At 33.9% G+C, this 21630-nt stretch overlaps 1 protein-coding gene across 1 annotated transcript in view; it reads right to left on the reverse strand.

The window, feature by feature from the left end:
* Positions 1-16997, reverse strand: part of LOC133988322 (ankyrin repeat domain-containing protein SOWAHA) — a 30147-nt gene extending 13150 nt beyond the window's left edge. The window contains exons 1-3 of the mRNA XM_062427946.1: positions 16728-16997; positions 7415-7476; positions 5100-5321 (exon numbers count right to left, since the gene is read on the reverse strand). Coding sequence (XP_062283930.1) covers positions 5100-5321; positions 7415-7476; positions 16728-16860 — 417 coding nt within the window. The 5' untranslated portion in view covers positions 16861-16997. The remainder of the gene's footprint in view (positions 1-5099; positions 5322-7414; positions 7477-16727) is intronic.
* Between the last annotated feature and the right edge of the window lie 4633 nt (positions 16998-21630).

The raw sequence follows: 21630 nt of genomic DNA on the forward strand, positions 1-21630 counted from the left end.
TCTCGGGTCTTTTAAAATCACGACTGACGACGTTTCTGTTAACAACTGCTTATTATTTAGTAAACATTTTAGGGTTAATAATAATAATGATAATAATAATAATAATAATAATAATAATAATACTATTAATAATAATAATGATGCATATTATTTATAGGCGCCTTTCAAAGCACTCAAGGAAACCTTACAAGACACATAAAACAACAACAACAGCACATCGAACATAATAAAATCAGCAAACATTGAAGTGGAAGTTAGTGCAATTTTTCAAAAGATAAATAAATTAATAAATAAATATGTATATGACAATGTAGTCAGTGCGAGTCAGAGTTTGCCACTGGGAGTAGGTTTGTTTTCAGGCGGGATTTAAAGGTGGAGAAGCAGATCAGCAGAAGGCTCTTGACCTCTCACACTGCACTCTAACTTTTTATTCTCCTGTTTTTATCTGTCTTTAATCTATTTTAGCTTAATTTAATGTCCAATTTAACACTTTTAATAATGTTTTAAATGTCTTTTTTATTTTGCCGTGTGTTGTTTTTATATTCTGTCCTGATGCATTTTATGTTTTATGTAAAGCACATTTGAATAGCCTTGTTGTTGAAATGTGCTTTAGAGTAAATAAAACATTTGCCTTGACTAGAGCGAAATGAAACTGTACTCCAACAACCAAATCAAAGTGAAGGAGGGGGGGGATTCAGGTTATACATGTTACACAATTAAAGAAAAGTCTGGAGCCATACTCGTGACTCTGGATGATTATTATAGATTTGGCGTTTACATAAAACAAGAGAAACTTGGTCACTGTATAAATAACAACGCTATGAAAGTCTGTGTCTTGATTCCTCTCATTCCTCTACTAACAGAGGATGTTCAGAAACCTGGATAAGGTTTACGTTTCAAGTTAAGTCCATTTTTATATCCCCCAATACCAGAAATGTCCCTCAGGGGGGATTTACAGCAGTACACCTTGATTTGGATGAGCAGAAACAAACCTTTAATGGACGAAAAATGGAAGAAATCTCCAGAGGGGCAACACAGGAAATATCCTTTATCCAGGATAGACAGACACGCAATAGATGCTGCATGTCTAAATTACACCAAATAACTAAATGACAGTATTTTTATATTTTATGCCACCCTATTCTGGTTTCTACTGCAGTACTTTATCATATGATGTTCACATGTGCAACACATAATACTGCAAACACCTGATCGTAACCAGGAAACAGGGGTGCATGTAAGCCATAAATGATGATGGGAATGTCATCTGTTTTTCAGGGATTTGATCGTAAAGCAAAGTATTGGACACATTTAAATTGACCCGATAGACAGAAAAAAGTCAGGTAAGTTATTTCAGTTCAGCATCTGGAAACCATGAATGTCATAAATTGAGATATTTCAGTCTGGATCAAAGCGTGAAGCCGACCAACCGTCAATAACTAACGCTGTCATCTCTAGACTCACTCACATGGCTTCTCATAAAGAGCACGTGTTGTCTTTAAATGAATGAGTCACTATCTAATGCTTCCCTCCTGCCCTGCTGCCCTCCCTGTTTATATGTTGGAGTGAGCGATGCCTGTTAAAATGGTAATTTCATCCTCAGCAGGTGAACTGTGGCTGTTGTTAGCTTGAATTCAGTTCCTCTGGATTCAGGTGGTAAAGAGGTTTCAAGGACGGGGAAAGAAAAAGAAAAAAAAAAAAGTTCCAAACCACAGCAGGATCTACTCTGCACCTTTTTTTTCCTCCACCATAAAACCATTAAGATCCATTATAACCAGCATGAAATCAGGCTGATCACAGCTGCTCCTCTCTAAGAAGGACACAACTACAAAGTGACACACTGTGAAAAGGACAATATGAATAAATTAAAGCTTAAAAGGAACCAGAAAATGATCCTTTCTCAGAGATTTATTCTGAATTTAAAGCACAATAATACAAAGAAACATCTCCTATGAAGCTTTAGGTTGAATAAAAAACACAGTTTAGCACCTCAGATGCTTTAATTAAGAATAACACTGCAGCGAATGAGCCAGGTAGCTGCTATAAGACAACTGACTGTCCTAAATACAAAGTTTATAGACTAATACCTTCAGCAAGCTCACTTAATCTGATTGCAACATATTTCATCTGTCTATTACTCAGGACATCAAGGAAAGCCACATATCTCTCTGTGAGATGAATCCCAATCTATTTAATGCGCACAAATGATTATTATCTTTCTAATGAGGTCTAACATGTTGCTGCTTAACATAATAACGGAGAGCTTCATTTAAATGCAGATCTCCCCATGCTGCCGCCCCCTGTACCCCTACTGACCCCCCCCCCCTCCTTCCACTCAAACTCAACAGACTGTAGGTTACAAATCCAGGTAATTTATTTAGCACCACCTGGTGGTAAACATAGGAACTACCGGAGGAGTTTGCCTTCAAGATGTGCTCTTTCTCTGACAGTGAAATGTAGTTAAATATGTTTTTTTAATAACCCAGAGTGAGTGTCCATCTACATGTCTCTATGAATAAAAGGAAAAGCATGAAAAAATAATATTAACATAACTTCATCTGGAATCAAAAAGGTTAAATTACTAGAAATCTGAATATTTTAAAGGGCATTAAAGTTTTGTTCAACTTGATAAATGACCTAATAGTTCATCATTTGAGCAACTTTCTAAAGAATTAAATTAGTTTAAACATGATTTTTTTAAATTAATGTTTACAATTGAGACTCTGCTGATGCTGCATTCACTGTGTTTTATCTGTTTTATTTTAATATTTGATTATATTATTCTTATTTTTATTACACTTGGAACAATCTGCAAAAGGCTTTAAAACATTAGATCCTTTACCACCACTACAGCTGTTCAAAAGTCTTATTTCTGACTTTGTTTTAATTTATTACAACTTTTTTTTAAATCTAATCTGATTTACTTGTATTTATTCATCATTTGATTTCCTTCTATTTACCTGCCCAACATTGTTTTGGCATTGTTGCTGCTCCTTATGCTAAACACTGAATCTAAGTCAAGATCAAGAAACCAAGTGAAGGGACATTAATGTGTTGTGCATGTTGTTTGTAGAGTTTGATGTGTCACTGCTTTGTCTGATGTTACTGTTTTTGTGTATTGGTGTTGCATGTCTGTGAAGAAAATGTTCAGACCTGTCTGACAATAACATATTATCTATCTATCTATTATAAATGATGATTCCTCTTCAATGGTCCTTAGAAGTAAAATAAAGGTTAATAATATGTTGGATGTAGAGCTCCCGTCAGGGTTGTTGTGACTAGAAACGGCTCCAAAGACTCCAGACTAGGGCTGGGCAATAAATTGATATTATATCAATATCATGATGTTTTATAGATATCATCTTAGATTCTAAATATCGTTATATCGTGATATAGAATAAGTGTCTTTTCCTGCTTTTAAAAGCTGCATCACAGTAAAAATGTATTTTCTGAGCTTAACAGACTGCTCTATTATCTGCCTTTATAAAATGTGTCATTATATCCACATTACTGATGATTATTTATCAAAAATATCATTGTGTGAATATTTTGTTAAAGCACCAATAGTCATCAATACAAAATTGTCAAAATATTGATATTGAGGTATTTGGTCAAACATATTGTGATATTTGACTCTGCTCATATCGCCCAGCCCTACTCCAGAGAGCAGTTCTGTGTAAAGCGACGCTACTGATAATGAACTTTAGTTATTTGAGCAATTAACAATGTAATATGAAGTCAAGAGGCTCTCTGAATACACTCACAATACTTATAAGATAAGATAAATTCATTGTTGCTTTGGCTCTGCACATGAGATTTGTTGACAGTAAAATCTCCCGAGCCTTTAACCCTCCATTTGTCTTCCTGTCGACCGTGCAACTGTTGCCCTCATTGGTTTAAATCGACCTGGTTTGGTTTGACTCTTTATAAATTAACACCCAATTCTGAGTTTTTAGCCAACTTCATTTCAACTTATTAGGTTTTACATATTTTTTGGGGGTATTATGGTCAATAGGCATCATTTAAATTAGACTATACCTCATTTTTTAGTTAACGCCTGCTGTCCTCCTGCATCAAAACTGATCCAGGGACAACAGGAAGGTTCAACACTAAACTAACAGTATGCAGGTGGGCCAAAAGCATTAGCGCTGGTTGCTAACCGCTACGCTGACTGCACAGAGGGATTTAAAGCATGGCACCAAATTACACCCTCGTGCTACACAGTGACATCATGAGCCAAAACTTCTTATCATGGTTTGCTTGGATGTGGCTGACAGGAAGTTTATGTAGAATGTGCTGCAGACAATCACGTGATAAACTCTGAACAGTGTGCGATTTGTGTGAGTGTTTACAGCACAAACACGTCGCTGTGTGTGTGTGTATGTGTGTGTGTGTGTGTGTGTGTGTGTGTGTGTGTGTGTGTGTGTGTGTGTGTGTGTGTGTGTGTGTGTGTGTGTGTGTGTGTGTGTGTGTGTGTGTGGAGCGCCGGCCGCCTGCATTAGCACTCTGCTCTCGCTCTCTTCTTCTTCTTCTCACCATCTGGGTGCGGGCAGATAATGTTTGCTTTAGTGCCTGTTTGAACAAAGCATGTGCGAGGATATTCCACCGGCGGGGCGGAAAAAATACATTAATCTTCCAAATCTATGATTAAATGCTCAAGTTTTATCGCATGAAACAATATGTAAAAGTACTTCCAGAGGATTACTGTGCATTTAACCAGCACACATTGTGTTTATTTTCACAACAGTCAGAGAGCCTCCATGCATTAGTTTTATACGGCTCCTCCCTTTATGTAAACAGATAAGCCCTTTGACCTTACCATTTATTCCCATAGCAGCTAACTTACATTATGCGCCAATGAAAGAGCTTTTTTTCTGTTCGACAGTGTTCCTCTGTGTAAATATCCATGCCGCAGGGCCGTCATTGAATGCTGACACATGCTGAGAGAGAAAAGGCAGAGTGCACTAACAAAGACGGCCTTGTTTAGATAAATATGCGTCATTCCCACCAACAGTAAACACGGTGTGCTGCTGGGCTGATAGCAGAGTCACTGAGTTGGACTTTTAGCAGCCAGAGTTAGATAAAGAGTTTGAATTCACCTCTGCAGCACTTTCATGCTCTCCACATGTCATCAGCTCATCTTGAAGTTCCTTCTGGAGAAGAGAAGCGGTCGAGGTGTCCGTCACCTCCCATTGTACAGCGGCCGGCGTTCGGGTCGTGCTTACATTCGTCAGACCGTCCACTTCTGTCCCCTGATTTTTACTGTCTCGCTCTTGCAGCAGCTGCCTGTATTTCTTCTTTAGGAAAAGATACTTTTCACCCTGCGAGACAGCCAAAAAGCAGAATATAGGTTTAAAAAGTAGAAAGAACAAATCAGGGCTGAATTAGATGCAACTCCTCCTAACTTGAAGCCATCTGATGCAGTTTTAATGTGTTTATATAACGGTGGAAATCACATTTATCTGTGTAACTCACATTTCTAATGCCCTTTAAATCATATTACAGCTCACAAGTCAGGTTCATTTCTTCACACACATCAGTGGAACTAACTCTAAATATCTGGACTTTGACATTTTCAAGCAGTACTGCACATAGAGTTATGGTTTATAAATGATTTGGATCTTTTTTGGACAGCTTGTATGTGTGATTTATTGAACTGGAAAAAATAAGATCTTAACTTCAATAAAACTGCATGTTAAAAAGACTAGTTTGGAAATATGCTAATCTGCTTTCCCTGCCGAGAGTTAGATGAGACAATCGACATCTCTCTTGTGTCTAAGCGTTAAACAAACAGTATGAAGATCGAGCCATGACACAATTAGCTAGTAGCAGGGAGAAATGGTGAGTCTGGCTCTCTAAATGTTTAAAAATCAGCCTCTAAAGCTTGATACTTGACTTGTTATTGCTAGTTAAAATGTAAGAAGAATTAAATGTGTTTTTTACAGAGAGTTACATCCTCTTTCATTTGGAATTAGTTACAGTACATAACTCTCAATTAAACCACAACTTGTCACTTTTTAATTTACTGTCTGAATAAACCAGATATAACTATAAAACAGGTATTATGAATATTAGAGTGCTGTTAAGTGGATTTTTCTTTTTTTTTAGAAATAAGACGTTTTTGCTAAGCCAACCATCTCTTTTATAATCATGTTTGTCTCTTTGGAATAGGGTTTTAGTACTGCAGTGTTTTATTTATTTATTTATTTATCTATTCATTGTCTGTATGGTACTGAACTGAGCATAATGAATTTCTCTTTTGCAGAAGAATATATTTATCTCTCTATCGTTGCCTGATTTTTTAATGGTGATGCAAGACAAACAATAGGTGACTAAACAGTGATAAACATGACATCATAAATTAAAAATGCAACATGCATAATTCAATATAATCAGACGTACAGAGAGGAGGAGCGACATGGTGTAGAGATGGGATGCATGTGGGTTAGTAGAGGTGTGTGTGTGTGTGTGTGTGTGTGTGTGTGTGTGTGTGTGTGTGTGTGTGTGTGTGTGTGTGTGTGTGTGTGTGTGTGTGTGTGTGTGTGTGTGTGTGTGTGTGTGTGTGTGTGTGTGTGTGTGTGTGTGAGTGTGAGTATGACTTGAGCCACTTTAGGTGTCCACAGATGGTAAAATGCAGATTTTTGGGTCAGTTGTTCAGGTTAGGGTTACGGTAAGACTTTAGGAAATGAATGTAAGTCTATGTAAATACGACAGAAGTAAGACTTTGTATGTGTGTGTGTGTGTGTGTGTGTGTGTGTGTGTGTGTGTGTGTGTGTGTGTGTGTGTGTGTGTGAGCACCTGTGCAGTCTAATATAACAGATGTGCCATAAATTAATACTTTTAGAAGAAAACATGACAAAAAATCGCCTTTCTGACGATGCCAACAAGCACAGAACATCTATATAAGCATCATATATGTTTCTAATAAAGTGCTCGGCAAGTGTATATATATAGTATATATGTATGTATATATATAGTTGGATAATAATAATAATAGTAAAATCATTAAAAAGAGGATAAAAATAAAGAAAAGCTTAGCAAACACATAAATCCTCCCTTTAAAGGAAAGCTTAAATCCAGTCAGTAAATAATAACTGAACGGTATTTGGAGTGATTAATTTAGCAGTAACATTTTTATTGGCTTCAATAAGTAAAAAATACTTCATAAAAATAGTTTCAAGGAAAATGAAAGTTGCAGCTGCGTTCCCTGGAGGGAAACCAGAGAGAGTACAACAAGTTCTGCAGATAAACAAAGTAGAAACACAGGATGAATGCTCGCTAAGAAAGTTCAGTTTCATAGCTGATACATGTGTCTGGTTATGAATCACTGTGGAAATATGGACAGAAAACATGTGAGCTGAGCTTTTTTTTCCCTCCCAAAAGGTAGAAATATTTTTATTAGTTTTATACTTACATTCTCCGACTTCACCACAGCGATCCGGTCGATGATGAGCTTGAATTCTTCTCTGTATTTAGCTGCAGCGAGAGAGAAAAATGGAGTGAAAAAAACCTGAAAACTAAATATAACTTCTAATTTCTCACATTCAGTGATACATTAGTGGATCAAAAGGCCAAAAAAAAGCAAATGAAGGTGAAAAGAAATTGGACAAACTCTGCTCAACTATTTCCTGATAATGACACGAATAAATCTACTTTCATTTACTGTAATGGTAAGTATATTTACATTTTACTTCAGAGTATATAAATACATTAAATTGGTATGTAAGTTATACGACATTATAATAGTATATATACTATACTACATTATAATAGTATATACTATACTGCATTATAATAGTATATACTATACTACATTATAATAGTATACACTATACTGCATTATAATAGTATATACTATACTACATTATAATAGTATATACTATACTGCATTATAATAGTATATACTATACTACATTATATTAGTATACACTATACTACATTATAATAGTATATATACTATACTGCATTATAATAGTATACACTATACTGCATTATAATAGTATATACACTATACTGCATTATAATAGTATATACACTATACTACATTATAATAGTATATACTATACTGCATTATAATAGTATATACACTATACTGCATTATAATAGTATATACTATACTGCATTATAATAGTATATACTATACTGCATTATAATAGTATATATACTATACTGCATTATAATAGTATATACACTATACTGCATTATAATAGTATATACTATACTGCATTATAATAGTATATACACTATACTGCATTATAATAGTATATACTATACTGCATTATAATAGTATATATACTATACTGCATTATAATAGTATATACTATACTGCATTATAATAGTATATATACTATACTGCATTATAATAGTATATACACTATACTGCATTATAATAGTATATACTATACTGCATTATAATAGTATATACTATACTGCATTATAATAGTATATACTATACTGCATTATAATAGTATATATACTATACTGCATTATAATAGTATATACTATACTGCATTATAATAGTATATACTATACTACATTATAATAGTATATATACTATACTACATTATAATAGTATATACTATACTACATTATAATAGTATATACACTATACTACATTATAATAGTATATACTATACTGCATTATAATAGTATATATACTATACTACATTATAATAGTATATATACTATACTACATTATAATAGTATATACTATACTACATTATAATAGTATATACACTATACTACATTATAATAGTATATACTATACTGCATTATAATAGTATATACTATACTGCATTATAATAGTATATATACTATACTGCATTATAATAGTATATACTATACTACATTATAATAGTATATACACTATACTGCATTATAATAGTATATACACTATACTACATTATAATAGTATATACACTATACTACATTATAATAGTATATACTATACTGCATTATAATAGTATATACACTATACTGCATTATAATAGTATATACTATACTGCATTATAATAGTATATACTATACTACATTATAATAGTATACACTATACTACATTATAATAGTATATACACTATACTGCATTATAATAGTATATACTATACTACATTATAATAGTATAAACTATACTACATTATAATAGTATATACTATACTACATTATAATAGTATATATACTATACTACATTATAATAGTATATACTATACTACATTATAATAGTATATACTATACTGCATTATAATAGTATATATACTATACTGCATTATAATAGTATATACTATACTACATTATAATAGTATATATACTATACTACATTATAATAGTATATACTATACTACATTATAATAGTATATACTATACTACATTATAATAGTATATACTATACTACATTATAATAGTATAAACTATACTACATTATAATAGTATATACACTATACTGCATTATAATAGTATACACTATACTACATTATAATAGTATATACACTATACTGCATTATAATAGTATATACTATACTACATTATAATAGTATAAACTATACTACATTATAATAGTATATACTATACTACATTATAATAGTATATATACTATACTACATTATAATAGTATATACTATACTACATTATAATAGTATACACTATACTACATTATAATAGTATATACTATACTGCATTATAATAGTATATACTATACTACATTATAATAGTATATACTATACTGCATTATAATAGTATATACTATACTGCATTATAATAGTATATATACTATACTGCATTATAATAGTATATACTATACTGCATTATAATAGTATATACACTATACTACATTATAATAGTATACACTATACTGAATTATAATAGTATATACACTATACTACATTATAATAGTATATACTATACTGCATTATAATAGTATATACACTATACTGCATTATAATAGTATACACTATACTGCATTATAATAGTATATACACTATACTACATTATAATAGTATATACTATACTACATTATAATAGTATACACTATACTACATTATAATAGTATATACACTATAATACATTATAATAGTATATACTATACTACATTATAATAGTATATACACTATACTACATTATAATAGTATATACTATACTGCATTATAATAGTATATACTATACTACATTATAATAGTATATACACTATACTACATTATAATAGTATATACTATACTGCATTATAATAGTATATACTATACTACATTATAATAGTATATACTATACTGCATTATAATAGTATATACTATACTACATTATAATAGTATATACTATACTACATTATAATAGTATATACACTATAATACATTATAATAGTATATACTATACTACATTATAATAGTATATACACTATACTACATTATAATAGTATATACTATACTGCATTATAATAGTATAAACTATACTACATTATAATAGTATATACTATACTACATTATAATAGTATAAACTATACTACATTATAATAGTATATACTATACTACATTATAATAGTATACACTATACTACATTATAATAGTATATACTATACTGCATTATAATAGTATACACTATACTACATTATAATAGTATATACTATACTACATTATAATAGTATAAACTATACTACATTATAATAGTATATACACTATACTACATTATAATAGTATATACTATACTGCATTATAATAGTATAAACTATACTACATTATAATAGTATATACTATACTACATTATAATAGTATATACTATACTGCATTATAATAGTATAAACTATACTGCATTATAATAGTATATACACTATACTACATTATAATAGTATATACTATACTACATTATAATAGTATATACTATACTACATTATAATAGTATATACACTATACTACATTATAATAGTATATACTATACTACATTATAATAGTATAAACTATACTGCATTATAATAGTATATACACTATACTACATTATAATAGTATATACTATACTACATTATAATAGTATATACTATACTACATTATAATAGTATATACACTATACTACATTATAATAGTATATACTATACTACATTATAATAGTATATACTATACTACATTATAATAGTATATACACTATACTGCATTATAATAGTATATACTATACTACATTATAATAGTATATATACTATACTACATTATAATAGTATATACACTATACTGCATTATAATAGTATACACTATACTGCATTATAATAGTATACACTATACTACATTATAATAGTATATACACTATACTGCATTATAATAGTATATACTATACTACATTATAATAGTATATATACTATACTGCATTATAATAGTATATACACTATACTGCATTATAATAGTATATACTATACTACATTATAATAGTATATACACTATACTGCATTATAATAGTATATACACTATACTGCATTATAATAGTATATACTATACTACATTATAATAGTATATATACTATACTGCATTATAATAGTATATACACTATACTGCATTATAATAGTATATACACTATACTGCATTATAATAGTATATACTATACTGCATTATAATAATATATATACTATACTGCATTATAATAGTATACACTATACTGCATTATAATAGTATATACTATACTGCATTATAATAATATATATACTATACTGCATTATAATAGTATACACTATACTGCATTATAATAGTATATACACTATACTGCATTATAATAGTATATATACTATACTGCATTATAATAGTATATACACTATACTGCATTATAATAGTATATACTATACTACATTATAATAGTATATACACTATACTGCATTATAATAGTATATATACTATACTGCATTATAATAGTATACACTATACTACACTATAATAGTATATACACTATACTGCATTATAATAGTATATACACTATACTACATTATAATAGTATATACACTATACTGCATTATAATAGTATATACACTATACTGCATTATAATAGTATATATACTATACTGCATTATAATAGTATATACTATACTACATTATAATAGTATATACTATACTACATTATAATAGTATACACTATACTACATTATAATAGTATATACTATACTACATTATAATAGTATACACTATACTATATTATAATAGTATATACTATACTACATTATAATAGTATATACTATACTACATTATAATAGTATAAAGTGTCTAAATTATTACTCTATTACTTAATTCTGTTTAAAATCCAGACGATCTTGAACCTTAATACTTTAACATTGTCTATCTGACCTGCTCTGTGTGTAAAGTGTCTTTGTTGTGATTTGGTGCTATACAAATAAAGATTGATTAATTGATTGATTGATTGATTGATTGATTGATTGATTGATTGATTGATTGATTGATTGATTGATTGATTGTATTACAGCATATTAACATCACTGAACAGGATACTCAGCAAACAGTATATTCTATTTATTGTTATACTGAGTGAGTCTATTCATTATCTATATAATGAAACATTTATTAGTATGTTGTGTATCTTTTGCCTAACCTCATTATTTCATGTCACGTGGCTTTTATAACACTTTAATTTCCCTTTGGGGTAAATGAAGTAATCGATATCACAGATGCATCGGTATTAGCGTACATTATTATGTTATTATATTATTAGTAAATATAATATTCAGCGTATATTAATTTAAAAAAGTTATATACGCTGCATTTTATGTATATTTGACCCTTTTCCTTAGTTCAAGTATTTGCAGCTATCAAATTCCTAGTGGTGTTTATTGTTTGAGTGCACTGATGTCAATAAAGTTTAATGTTAAACTGTAAAATATGAAGTGTTTGATAACCACATTTTGAGGTATCATTGAAACAAAATGTGTGTTTATACATTTATATGTTCTGTATATATATATAAGATGATATGTTTACACTCTTTAATATTGGTATGTGCATTGGCCCCAAAAATACAGTATCGGTCGGGGCCCTGATCTATATTTCTATCTATAGAGACGAGGCAATAACGTATCAGTGTATTTATAAGAGACGTGTGGTTTGAGAGCTACAGTCGCCTGAATTAGATGCTGGTTTGTGAGATGAAGCATTAAGAGGAAAGTCGGCCTTTGCACAACAAGCTAGATGCAGCTCACGTTGCAAAAAAAACCAACAACAGAAGAACAAAAAAAAAGAAGCTAGAAAGAGGAAGGAGGTCCAGCATGAGCACAGACCCAAACATCACAGAGCATCCTGCAGAAAAAAAGGGGCAAAACCTCACTACAGTAAATCTTTCCTGTGGGAACCAAACAAACCGACGAGCTAACAGACACCATCAGATAACGCTATCTGTCTCTGTTTGCTCACATTCAGACCCGAGCAGTCTGTGTGATTAAGAGCTTCACACTCACACTGCCTCTACACGGGGCGCAACATTTTCTTTTTTCCGAAAGGCGAAGGTATTCCATTCATGCCTGTAGGTGTGTGTGTGTGTGTGTGTGTGTGTGTGTGTGTGTGTGTGTGTGTGTGTTGTGTGTGTGTGTGTGTGTGTGTGTGTACTCGTGCAGCTCTGGACAATTGAAGCAGTTTCCCTTTTCCTGATGCGGACGGAAAGAACATTTGTAATGAGGCGGTTGCCCAGCTCCAACTCACAACAACAGGAAATCCAAAAAGGAAGCAGCCACTAACATCTGTCTCAACAAAAGGAATTCCTTGCCTACCAAAGCGGGGTAACATGGTAAAGGTACATGCTAGTTATTTATTAGCCAGAGGTCAGGTAGCACACACAAGCACGTACACACACACACACACACACCTCCCTGCACCGCTACATGTCCCACCATGCCCCAGTTTTGTATCCTGATGAAAAAAGCCCCCCTTCCTCCTCCTCCTCCTCCTCCTCCTCCTCCTCCTCTCTCTTTCTCATTAGAGATCCAAATCCAGTCATGCATGTGGACTTAATTATGATTAAAACACTATCATCACAATTACGACATGAAAAGCTGCGTCCACACATGCTACGACAGACTTTAAATACGTGGGAAGCACTTTTTCTAATTGGACTGCCGCCGTGTCAGATGGCGGAGTATCGAGAGGCAGCTTTTTCTAAACCTCTGTCAACAACTGCAGTGCTGACTTAGCATCTGGACGGTACAAGCTGGCAAACTGCAAGGCACAAGGTCACATTGGATAATCGTGTTGGGGATGTTTGTATTTCGGTCAGTGCCAAAGGTAAAGACGTTGTCAGATTCACAGCAGAGATAAATGAATCACTTCATAATAGCGAGCGCTCATTGTTTGTTTTTTCTGGGCCAATAAGAGCTGCAGGTGTTCTGTCATTGGCCAGTTGTTGAGTGTTTTATCTTTGGTGTCTATATGAGCAGTGAAAGAGGTTTTCCTCCCTAATCATTCCTCTTGTTCATAGCGGCTATTAAAAGATACTCTTTAAATATGATTGACAGGGGGCAATTAGTGCAAAAATGCATTTAGAAGTTGATGTGAAGCTTATGTGAGGCTTCAGCAGTCTGAGTTAGTCATATCAAGTGATATCTGACACATTTACGGTCTTTTTAGCATCAGATTCCCTCTTAGTGTTTCCCTGTTGAGCTGTGGTGGAAGTATAGGAACAAAAAGACTTTGGTACTAAAAACACTGTAACGTTGAAACATAAAAGATGAAGATTTGACTCATTTGGACGACTGAAGCTTCATATTAGCTTCAGATCAACTTTTAAATACATTTTTTTTGCACAGGAGGAGGACTGTGGATTTAGTCCTCCATCACTTCCATTGTAAACATTATGAAGGGATCTTCTAATGGTCAGTATGAACAGGAGCAGGCCTGTCATGATATCTACTTTTTGCTCAACGATATATTGTCTCAGAAATAATCGCGATAAACGATATCATTCTCATTTGAAGATAATTGTATACCACTGATATAATGATATTATAATAGCATAATAATGTAAAGGGGGGGATTGGAGAGTCAGCGCTACACTTCTGTAAAAACACAGACTGACATTATGGGCCGCTCGCTTCAGGACGAGCACAGTGAGGAATGGAGGACACTACTCACTTAGCCAATATGACATGATTAGCCTCTTAGCTGCTAATGTGAAGTGTGGCAATACTGAGGTTAAAAAAATAAATATAGACATGATGATGTCGATAATTACGTTATTATGCGATAAGTCGGTATGTGATAACTCAGTGTCAGGGTGCTACTAATGATTATTGACCTTATCCAATAATCTACAGCTTAGTTTATTGATTAATTGTGGACTGGTCAAGAGTCCAACATCCAAAGATATTTAGTTTAGTTTAGGAAACAAGGAAACATATTACATATTCAGTTTGCTTTAGTAAAGTTTTTAAAGATGAATACATCTTTTATTACAGTATATGCATTATTATTATCATTATTATTACATTTCAGTCCCATACTTGTTTTATTTAACATGTTTTTTTCTATTATATTTATTGTTTCTTTTTGCACCAGGACCTGAGTAATGTGAATTTAGCTCCTTCACAATAAAACCTCGAAATCCTTCAAATCTGACAAACTGAAACCTGCCAACGTTTGTGATTTTTACTTAAAAAACGACTTCAAATTTGTTGCTGATTCACTTTCTCCTCGTCATCTTATCAGCTTTAAACATTGCAGCTTTAAACTGGTTTAGATACAAACCTGCAAATGATATAACGGTGCACTACAAATACTATGTAACACACACACACACACACACATACAGGCTGAAAGGACTGTGTCCATGTAAGCGAAACATGAGAAGATTTTATGTTGTCAGCAATGATTCAGGTCAGGATTGCATAAGCATCTGTACAGTTAGTGGGAGGAGAGAGAGAGAGAGAGAGAGAGAGAGAGAGAGAGAGAGAGAGAGAGAGAGAGAGAGAGAGAGAGAGAGAGAGAGAGAGAGCAAAAAAAAGACAGCAGAGGAAGTCAAACACCTTCACAGAAAAGTAGGTTAATCTCTAAATTAATGAGGAAAAACAGTGAAATAATAATTATTCCTCATGTTGAGCCACAGAGCTTGTACAGTACATGATATCCTTGCATGGTTACATTTGTTAGAGTAGTTTTTTAGTGATGGGTTGGTTGGCTCAGGCAGCTACAGGAGGAGGAAATGACACAATTCCTGCTGAAGCTGGAGATCTTTTAGAGGGGGGCTTTTAATGCGAACCAGATGTTTGCTTTACAACTGAGCGAGAACAATGAAGTGAAACATATAAAAAAAACTGGTGGAAAATAAATATTAACCCACATATGAACATGAGATTTCTGTCTGTTAGTATTTGTGCCAGTCTCATCCTAGCACCACTGTCTCTCTATATAAGTGTTTTTCCAGTCATGGTTTTTTGGGAGTCCCCTCTCTTCCCCTCCTCCTCCTCCTCCTCCTCCTTGTCCTGCATGTTTCCCTGCTCCTAACATACCTGATCCAAACCTATACACATCATTATCACTTATCAGGCTCGTGCAGAGCTTCATGATGCGCGTGTTTAAAATAAGGTGTGCTGGAATAAAAAGGGGTAACATCTATCTTAACACATTGCAGGGAAGGGATAGAAAAACAGTGTCTGTGTTGTAAACTGATGCCGCATGCAAGCACACATCACATTTCGCCATTTCTCCTGGATTATTAAAGCGAAGCTGCATTCATGAGAGAGAGAGATATATATATATATAACTGGACCCGCTACTTACCACGTAACTGCACGTCACTATGGCCAATAAAAGGCTTAAATGTCTTCAGTATATCTGCATTTTTGACTCTGCCTGAATTGCCTCCGGTGGAGTAGAAATAATCCAGCAGCGACTCTTCACTCACATCACTCATGTTTTTTTTTGTTTTTTAAGGGTCTGTGTAACGAGCACGAGCGCTGTGTTTTGTTTTTTTGTCTCTTTTCCTGTTTTGAGTTATTTAAGCTCTCCTCTTGTAGTTTTTCCACTCAGCCATAAGTACATGCAGTCCTCTTGTGGGCTAATTTGTGATAGTCTAATGTCTTAACTTCACTCCACCCAGACGAGCTGACCACTGCTGCGCCTCCTCCTGTTAACCCTTTAACAGCCGCCTTATTTCCTCTCTGTGTATAAACCTAAACTCAAGTCTCTCTCAGTCTCAGCATGTTGATCTAATAATCAATATTATTCCCTCACGCTTCATCACTTATCTTCCTGTTTACCATTTATGGAAATTAACCAACTCAAGTACTGAATTTAAAGGTGCAGTGTGAAGAATTTAATTGCATCTTGCAGAACAGATATTAATCTACATATAACATAATATTAATAATCACATAATATCACCTCTTTGTTGTGTTTTTCTTACTTTTAATTGAGCCCTTTATATCCAGAGAGCAGGTTTCAATCCCCCCCCCCCCTTCCCAGGTACAGCAACAGGTTTTATAGCCGAGTTGACCTAGTGGCCAAACTGTGTAATTACACGTAATTTCCCCGATTGACTCACATTAGTCAATGAGATGTCTGTAAATTAGTGGATGCTTTTATTTATGTTTGAGTGTCATAACCAGGACGATATTACTAATTTCACTGTCAAAATGTGATCAGTTTTCAAAAGTCTAGATCAGGGCTGTCAAATGAATTTAAGGGCCACACACATACAACCCAATTCGATCTCAAGTGGGTCGAACCAGTGAAATCATTGTACGATAACATACAAAGAAATATATATAATGTAAATTTTTACCCCAACTGGTCAATGCAGATGATCGTCCGCCTAGATCCTGGTTCTGTTTGAGGTTCCTGCTCATGTGGGAATGTTGGGTCTCTTTAAAGAGTTCTCTATTCTATTCTACTCTACTCTACTCTACTCTATGCATGTGTGCATGCATTGATTGATTGATTGATTGATTGATTGATTGATTGATTGATTGATTGATTGATTGATATAATATAACTTTACTATAATAAACTATTTACTATAATAATCTATTTACAAAACAGATGAACAGCCTGAGATGTCTTAAGAAAAATGAGTGCAATCTTCAACAATATTATGTCTCAGATTTTTACTGATTGTAAATCAAACTTGACAACAATTTGCACTTAGTTCAATATGTGAATGTTTTAAATATGCAACGTTGCTTGCTTTTTCAGAGAATTATATTCTGGTCAGGGTGGGGAAAAACCTGTGAACAGCAGAAAAAAATGACTTTTAATGCAATTTTTATACTTTGCAAAGTATGCAGACCATATGTTTGACACCCCTGGTCTACAAGAGTCGCACGATAGAAGTTAGCCAGAGCGCTGAACCGGAAGTTGGTATTCTTGGCTGGCAGAAGTTTCAAGTGAGCATGCTCCATTGGCGCATTGGGTGCTTAGAGGGTGCACAGTATATTTGGCTTCATATCCCACTGAGTAACTTTCATATGAATGAACAGGGCCTGTTTCAGACACTGTATCCACTTCTCTTTATACATCCATGTTTCTACAGTAGCCCAGAACAGACAAACCAAACACCGGCTCTAGAGAAGGCCTTCTGCACATTTCCCAGCCACCATAGGGTCGCCCCCATCACTTACAATGTAAATACATTATGACGGCATATTTCATGAAGAGGAGGGATGATTATAGCAAGAAAACCCTGTTTATATTATATACACCTGTGTTTATATGGGTGCATGACTGTTGTTTTAAGACACACTTGAAAAAATGTGAACCTGTCCTCTATATAAATGATATGAATACTTACTCCACCAGTGTCTGAACCTTTGACCCAACTGGAGTAAACAGGGACAGGACAGCAGAAAGCAGGGCGACCTCATCTTTTTAAGGGACTATGTGTTTATTGTTCTCATCACAGTTTTTTACTGTATTGATACTTTATGCATATCACACAGGAGAGGAAGTCATTATTGATCATAACCTATGTTCAGGCTGTGGGAACATATATTATTTAAGTAATAATGGTAGATAGTGTGCACATAATACCTTAGTTAGGTCAAACAAGCTACTTACAAGCTCCCAAATATTTACTGTAACGTTTCAACCTGTGAGTTTCTGTCAGGCAGAAACATTCCTGTGAACTGGAAACAAACTATATTCTGCATTACCTTACATAATCTTGCAGGTTGAAACTTTATAATAAATACCTGGGAGCTTTTCTTCTACTGCAACACACATTATTTAACAAGTCTAAGAAGTTGTTGCTTGATTGAAATATAACCATGCATATATAAGGAAATATATATATATATATATATATATATGAGTGTGGTGTGTGTGTGTGTGTGTATTTTCACTGCATTATTATTATAAATTTGCTATGTTTGCTATTTGAAAGACTAATGTAAAAAGGGGCCGGTGTTATAAGCAAATGCTTCAGTCTGCACCTTTTCAGTTATTTACTTATTTACTTATTTATTTATTTATTTAGTTTGTCACAGTTTTTAAGGGAAATGAAAACAGGGACATATGATTATTTCCTCTATTCACACGTGTGTTTTTGAGTTCAATGACCGACATAAACTAAACGAAACTAAACCGAACTACTTCATACAGAGCCTCCACTCATGAAGTCCACATTTAGTTACCACAATGGAGTCAAATGTGAATCAAACTATTTTTTGGTTCATGTGAAGATATTCAGCTCTGTGTGATTGGTTTGCATTTGGGTCAAGGAAGGAAAGGAGGGAGGAAGAAAGGAAGGGAAAAAGGAAGGAAGGAAGGAAGGAAGGAAAGAAGGAAGGAAGGAAGGAAGGAAGGAAGGAAGGAAGGAAGGAAGGAAGGAATGAGGAAGGAAAGAATTAAAGAGGGAGGGAGGGACGAAGGAAGGAAGGAAGGAAGGAAGGAAGGGAGGGAGGGAGGGAGGGAGGAAGGGAGGGAAGAAGGAAAGAAGGAAGGAAGGAAGGAAAGAAGGAAGGAAGGAAGGAATGAGGAAGGAAATAATTAAAGAGGGAGGGAGGGACGAAGGAAGGAAGGAAGGAATGGAGGGAGGAAGGAAGGAAGGAATTGAGGAAAGAAGGAAGGGAGGAAGGAAAGGTGGAAGGAGGGAGGGAGGGAGGAAAAGAGGAAGGAAGTAAGGAGAGAAGGAAGGAGGAAGGAAGGAAGGAACGAAAGAAGTATGGAAGGAGGGGAAGAACAAAGGAAAAATTAAAGAAGGAAGGGAGGAAGGAAAGGTGGAAGGAGAGACAGGAGGGAAGGAAGGAAGGAACGAAAGAAGTATGGAAGGAGGGGAAGAACAAAGGAAAAATTAAAGAAGGAAGGGAGGAAGGAAAGGTGGAAGGAGGGACAGGAGGAAGGAATGAAGGAAGGAAGGAAGGAAGGAAGGAAGGAAGGAAGGAAGGAAGGAAGGAAGGAAGGAAGGAAGGAAGGAACACACACACAAACACACACACACACACACACACACACACAGGGCCAGTCGGTTCAGGTATTAGACACAGAGCACATTGTCAGATTAATTGTGTGATTGCGTTGTAAATATTAAATGTGGCGGACTTACATTTTAATCCCTCTGTCCTCCTCTGGTATAGCTTCTCTTTGAACGAGTTTCCATTTAATTTAGAAATGAGTGATTTATGTATTGCATGTTTTTTTTTAGGCTGCTGCCCCTAAGAAGACAATATTGTAATTACAGTAAGCTTCTTATAAGCTGATACAATTATTGAGGTGAGGAGTTTATATTGTCGCGTGAAAGTGGGACCTTATGCTCTTTCAATTTAGAAAAAAACAACACAACTTTTCTGAGGATAAAGACATTTGATCCTCTAGCATATGCCACGTCTTTGTGGAATGAATTTATGCCACGGAGCAGCTGGCAATACATTTATCACCTTACCGCTACCGTGAGGGATTGTGTGACCGACAAAGAGATAGAGCATCGGCTGTGATTGATTTTTGTTGAGCATCCAAATAAAGTATTCATATACTTTCGTTAAGTAAAGCTACTAATATCACAATGTAAAAAAAAAACACTCTAATACAATTGAAAGTGCATCTTTTAAAATCATACTTAGTAAAATCATCATTAAGTATCATCTCCTAAATGCACGTAAAGTATCAAAAGTAAAAAAGACATTCTGCAGAAACTTAAATATTAATATATGTTACATGATTAGTTTAACCCTCCTGTTGTCCTCCCGGGTCAAATCGACCCCATCTCTTTTGACTGTTCCTTCTTTCCTTCCTTCCTCCCTCTTTCTTTAATTTTTCCTTTGTTCTTCCCCTCCTTCCATGCTTCTTTCCTCACTTCCTTCCTTCCTTCATTCCTTCCTTCCTTCCTTCCTTCCTTCCTTCCTTCCTTCCTTCCTTCCTTCCTTCCTTCCTTCCTTCCTTCCTTCCTTCCTTCAACTTTCCTTCCTCCCTTCCTTCTCTCCTTACTTCCTTCCTCTTTTCCTCCCTCCCTCCTCCTTACTCCTTTCCTTCATCCCTTCCTTCTTTAATTTTTCCTTTGTTCTTCCCCTCCTTCCATACTTCTTTCCTTCCTTCCTTCCTCCCTTCCTTCTCTCCTTACTTCCTTCCTCTTTTACTCCCTCCCTCCCTCCTTCCACCTTTCCTTCCTCCCTTCCTTCTTTCCTCAATTCCTTCCTTCTTCTCCCCCTTCCTCCCTCCCTTCCTTCCTTCCTTCCTTCCTTCCTTCTTCCTT

Source organism: Scomber scombrus, chromosome 10 (genome assembly GCF_963691925.1).
Source record: "Scomber scombrus chromosome 10, fScoSco1.1, whole genome shotgun sequence".
Classification (NCBI taxonomy): domain Eukaryota; kingdom Metazoa; phylum Chordata; class Actinopteri; order Scombriformes; family Scombridae; genus Scomber; species Scomber scombrus.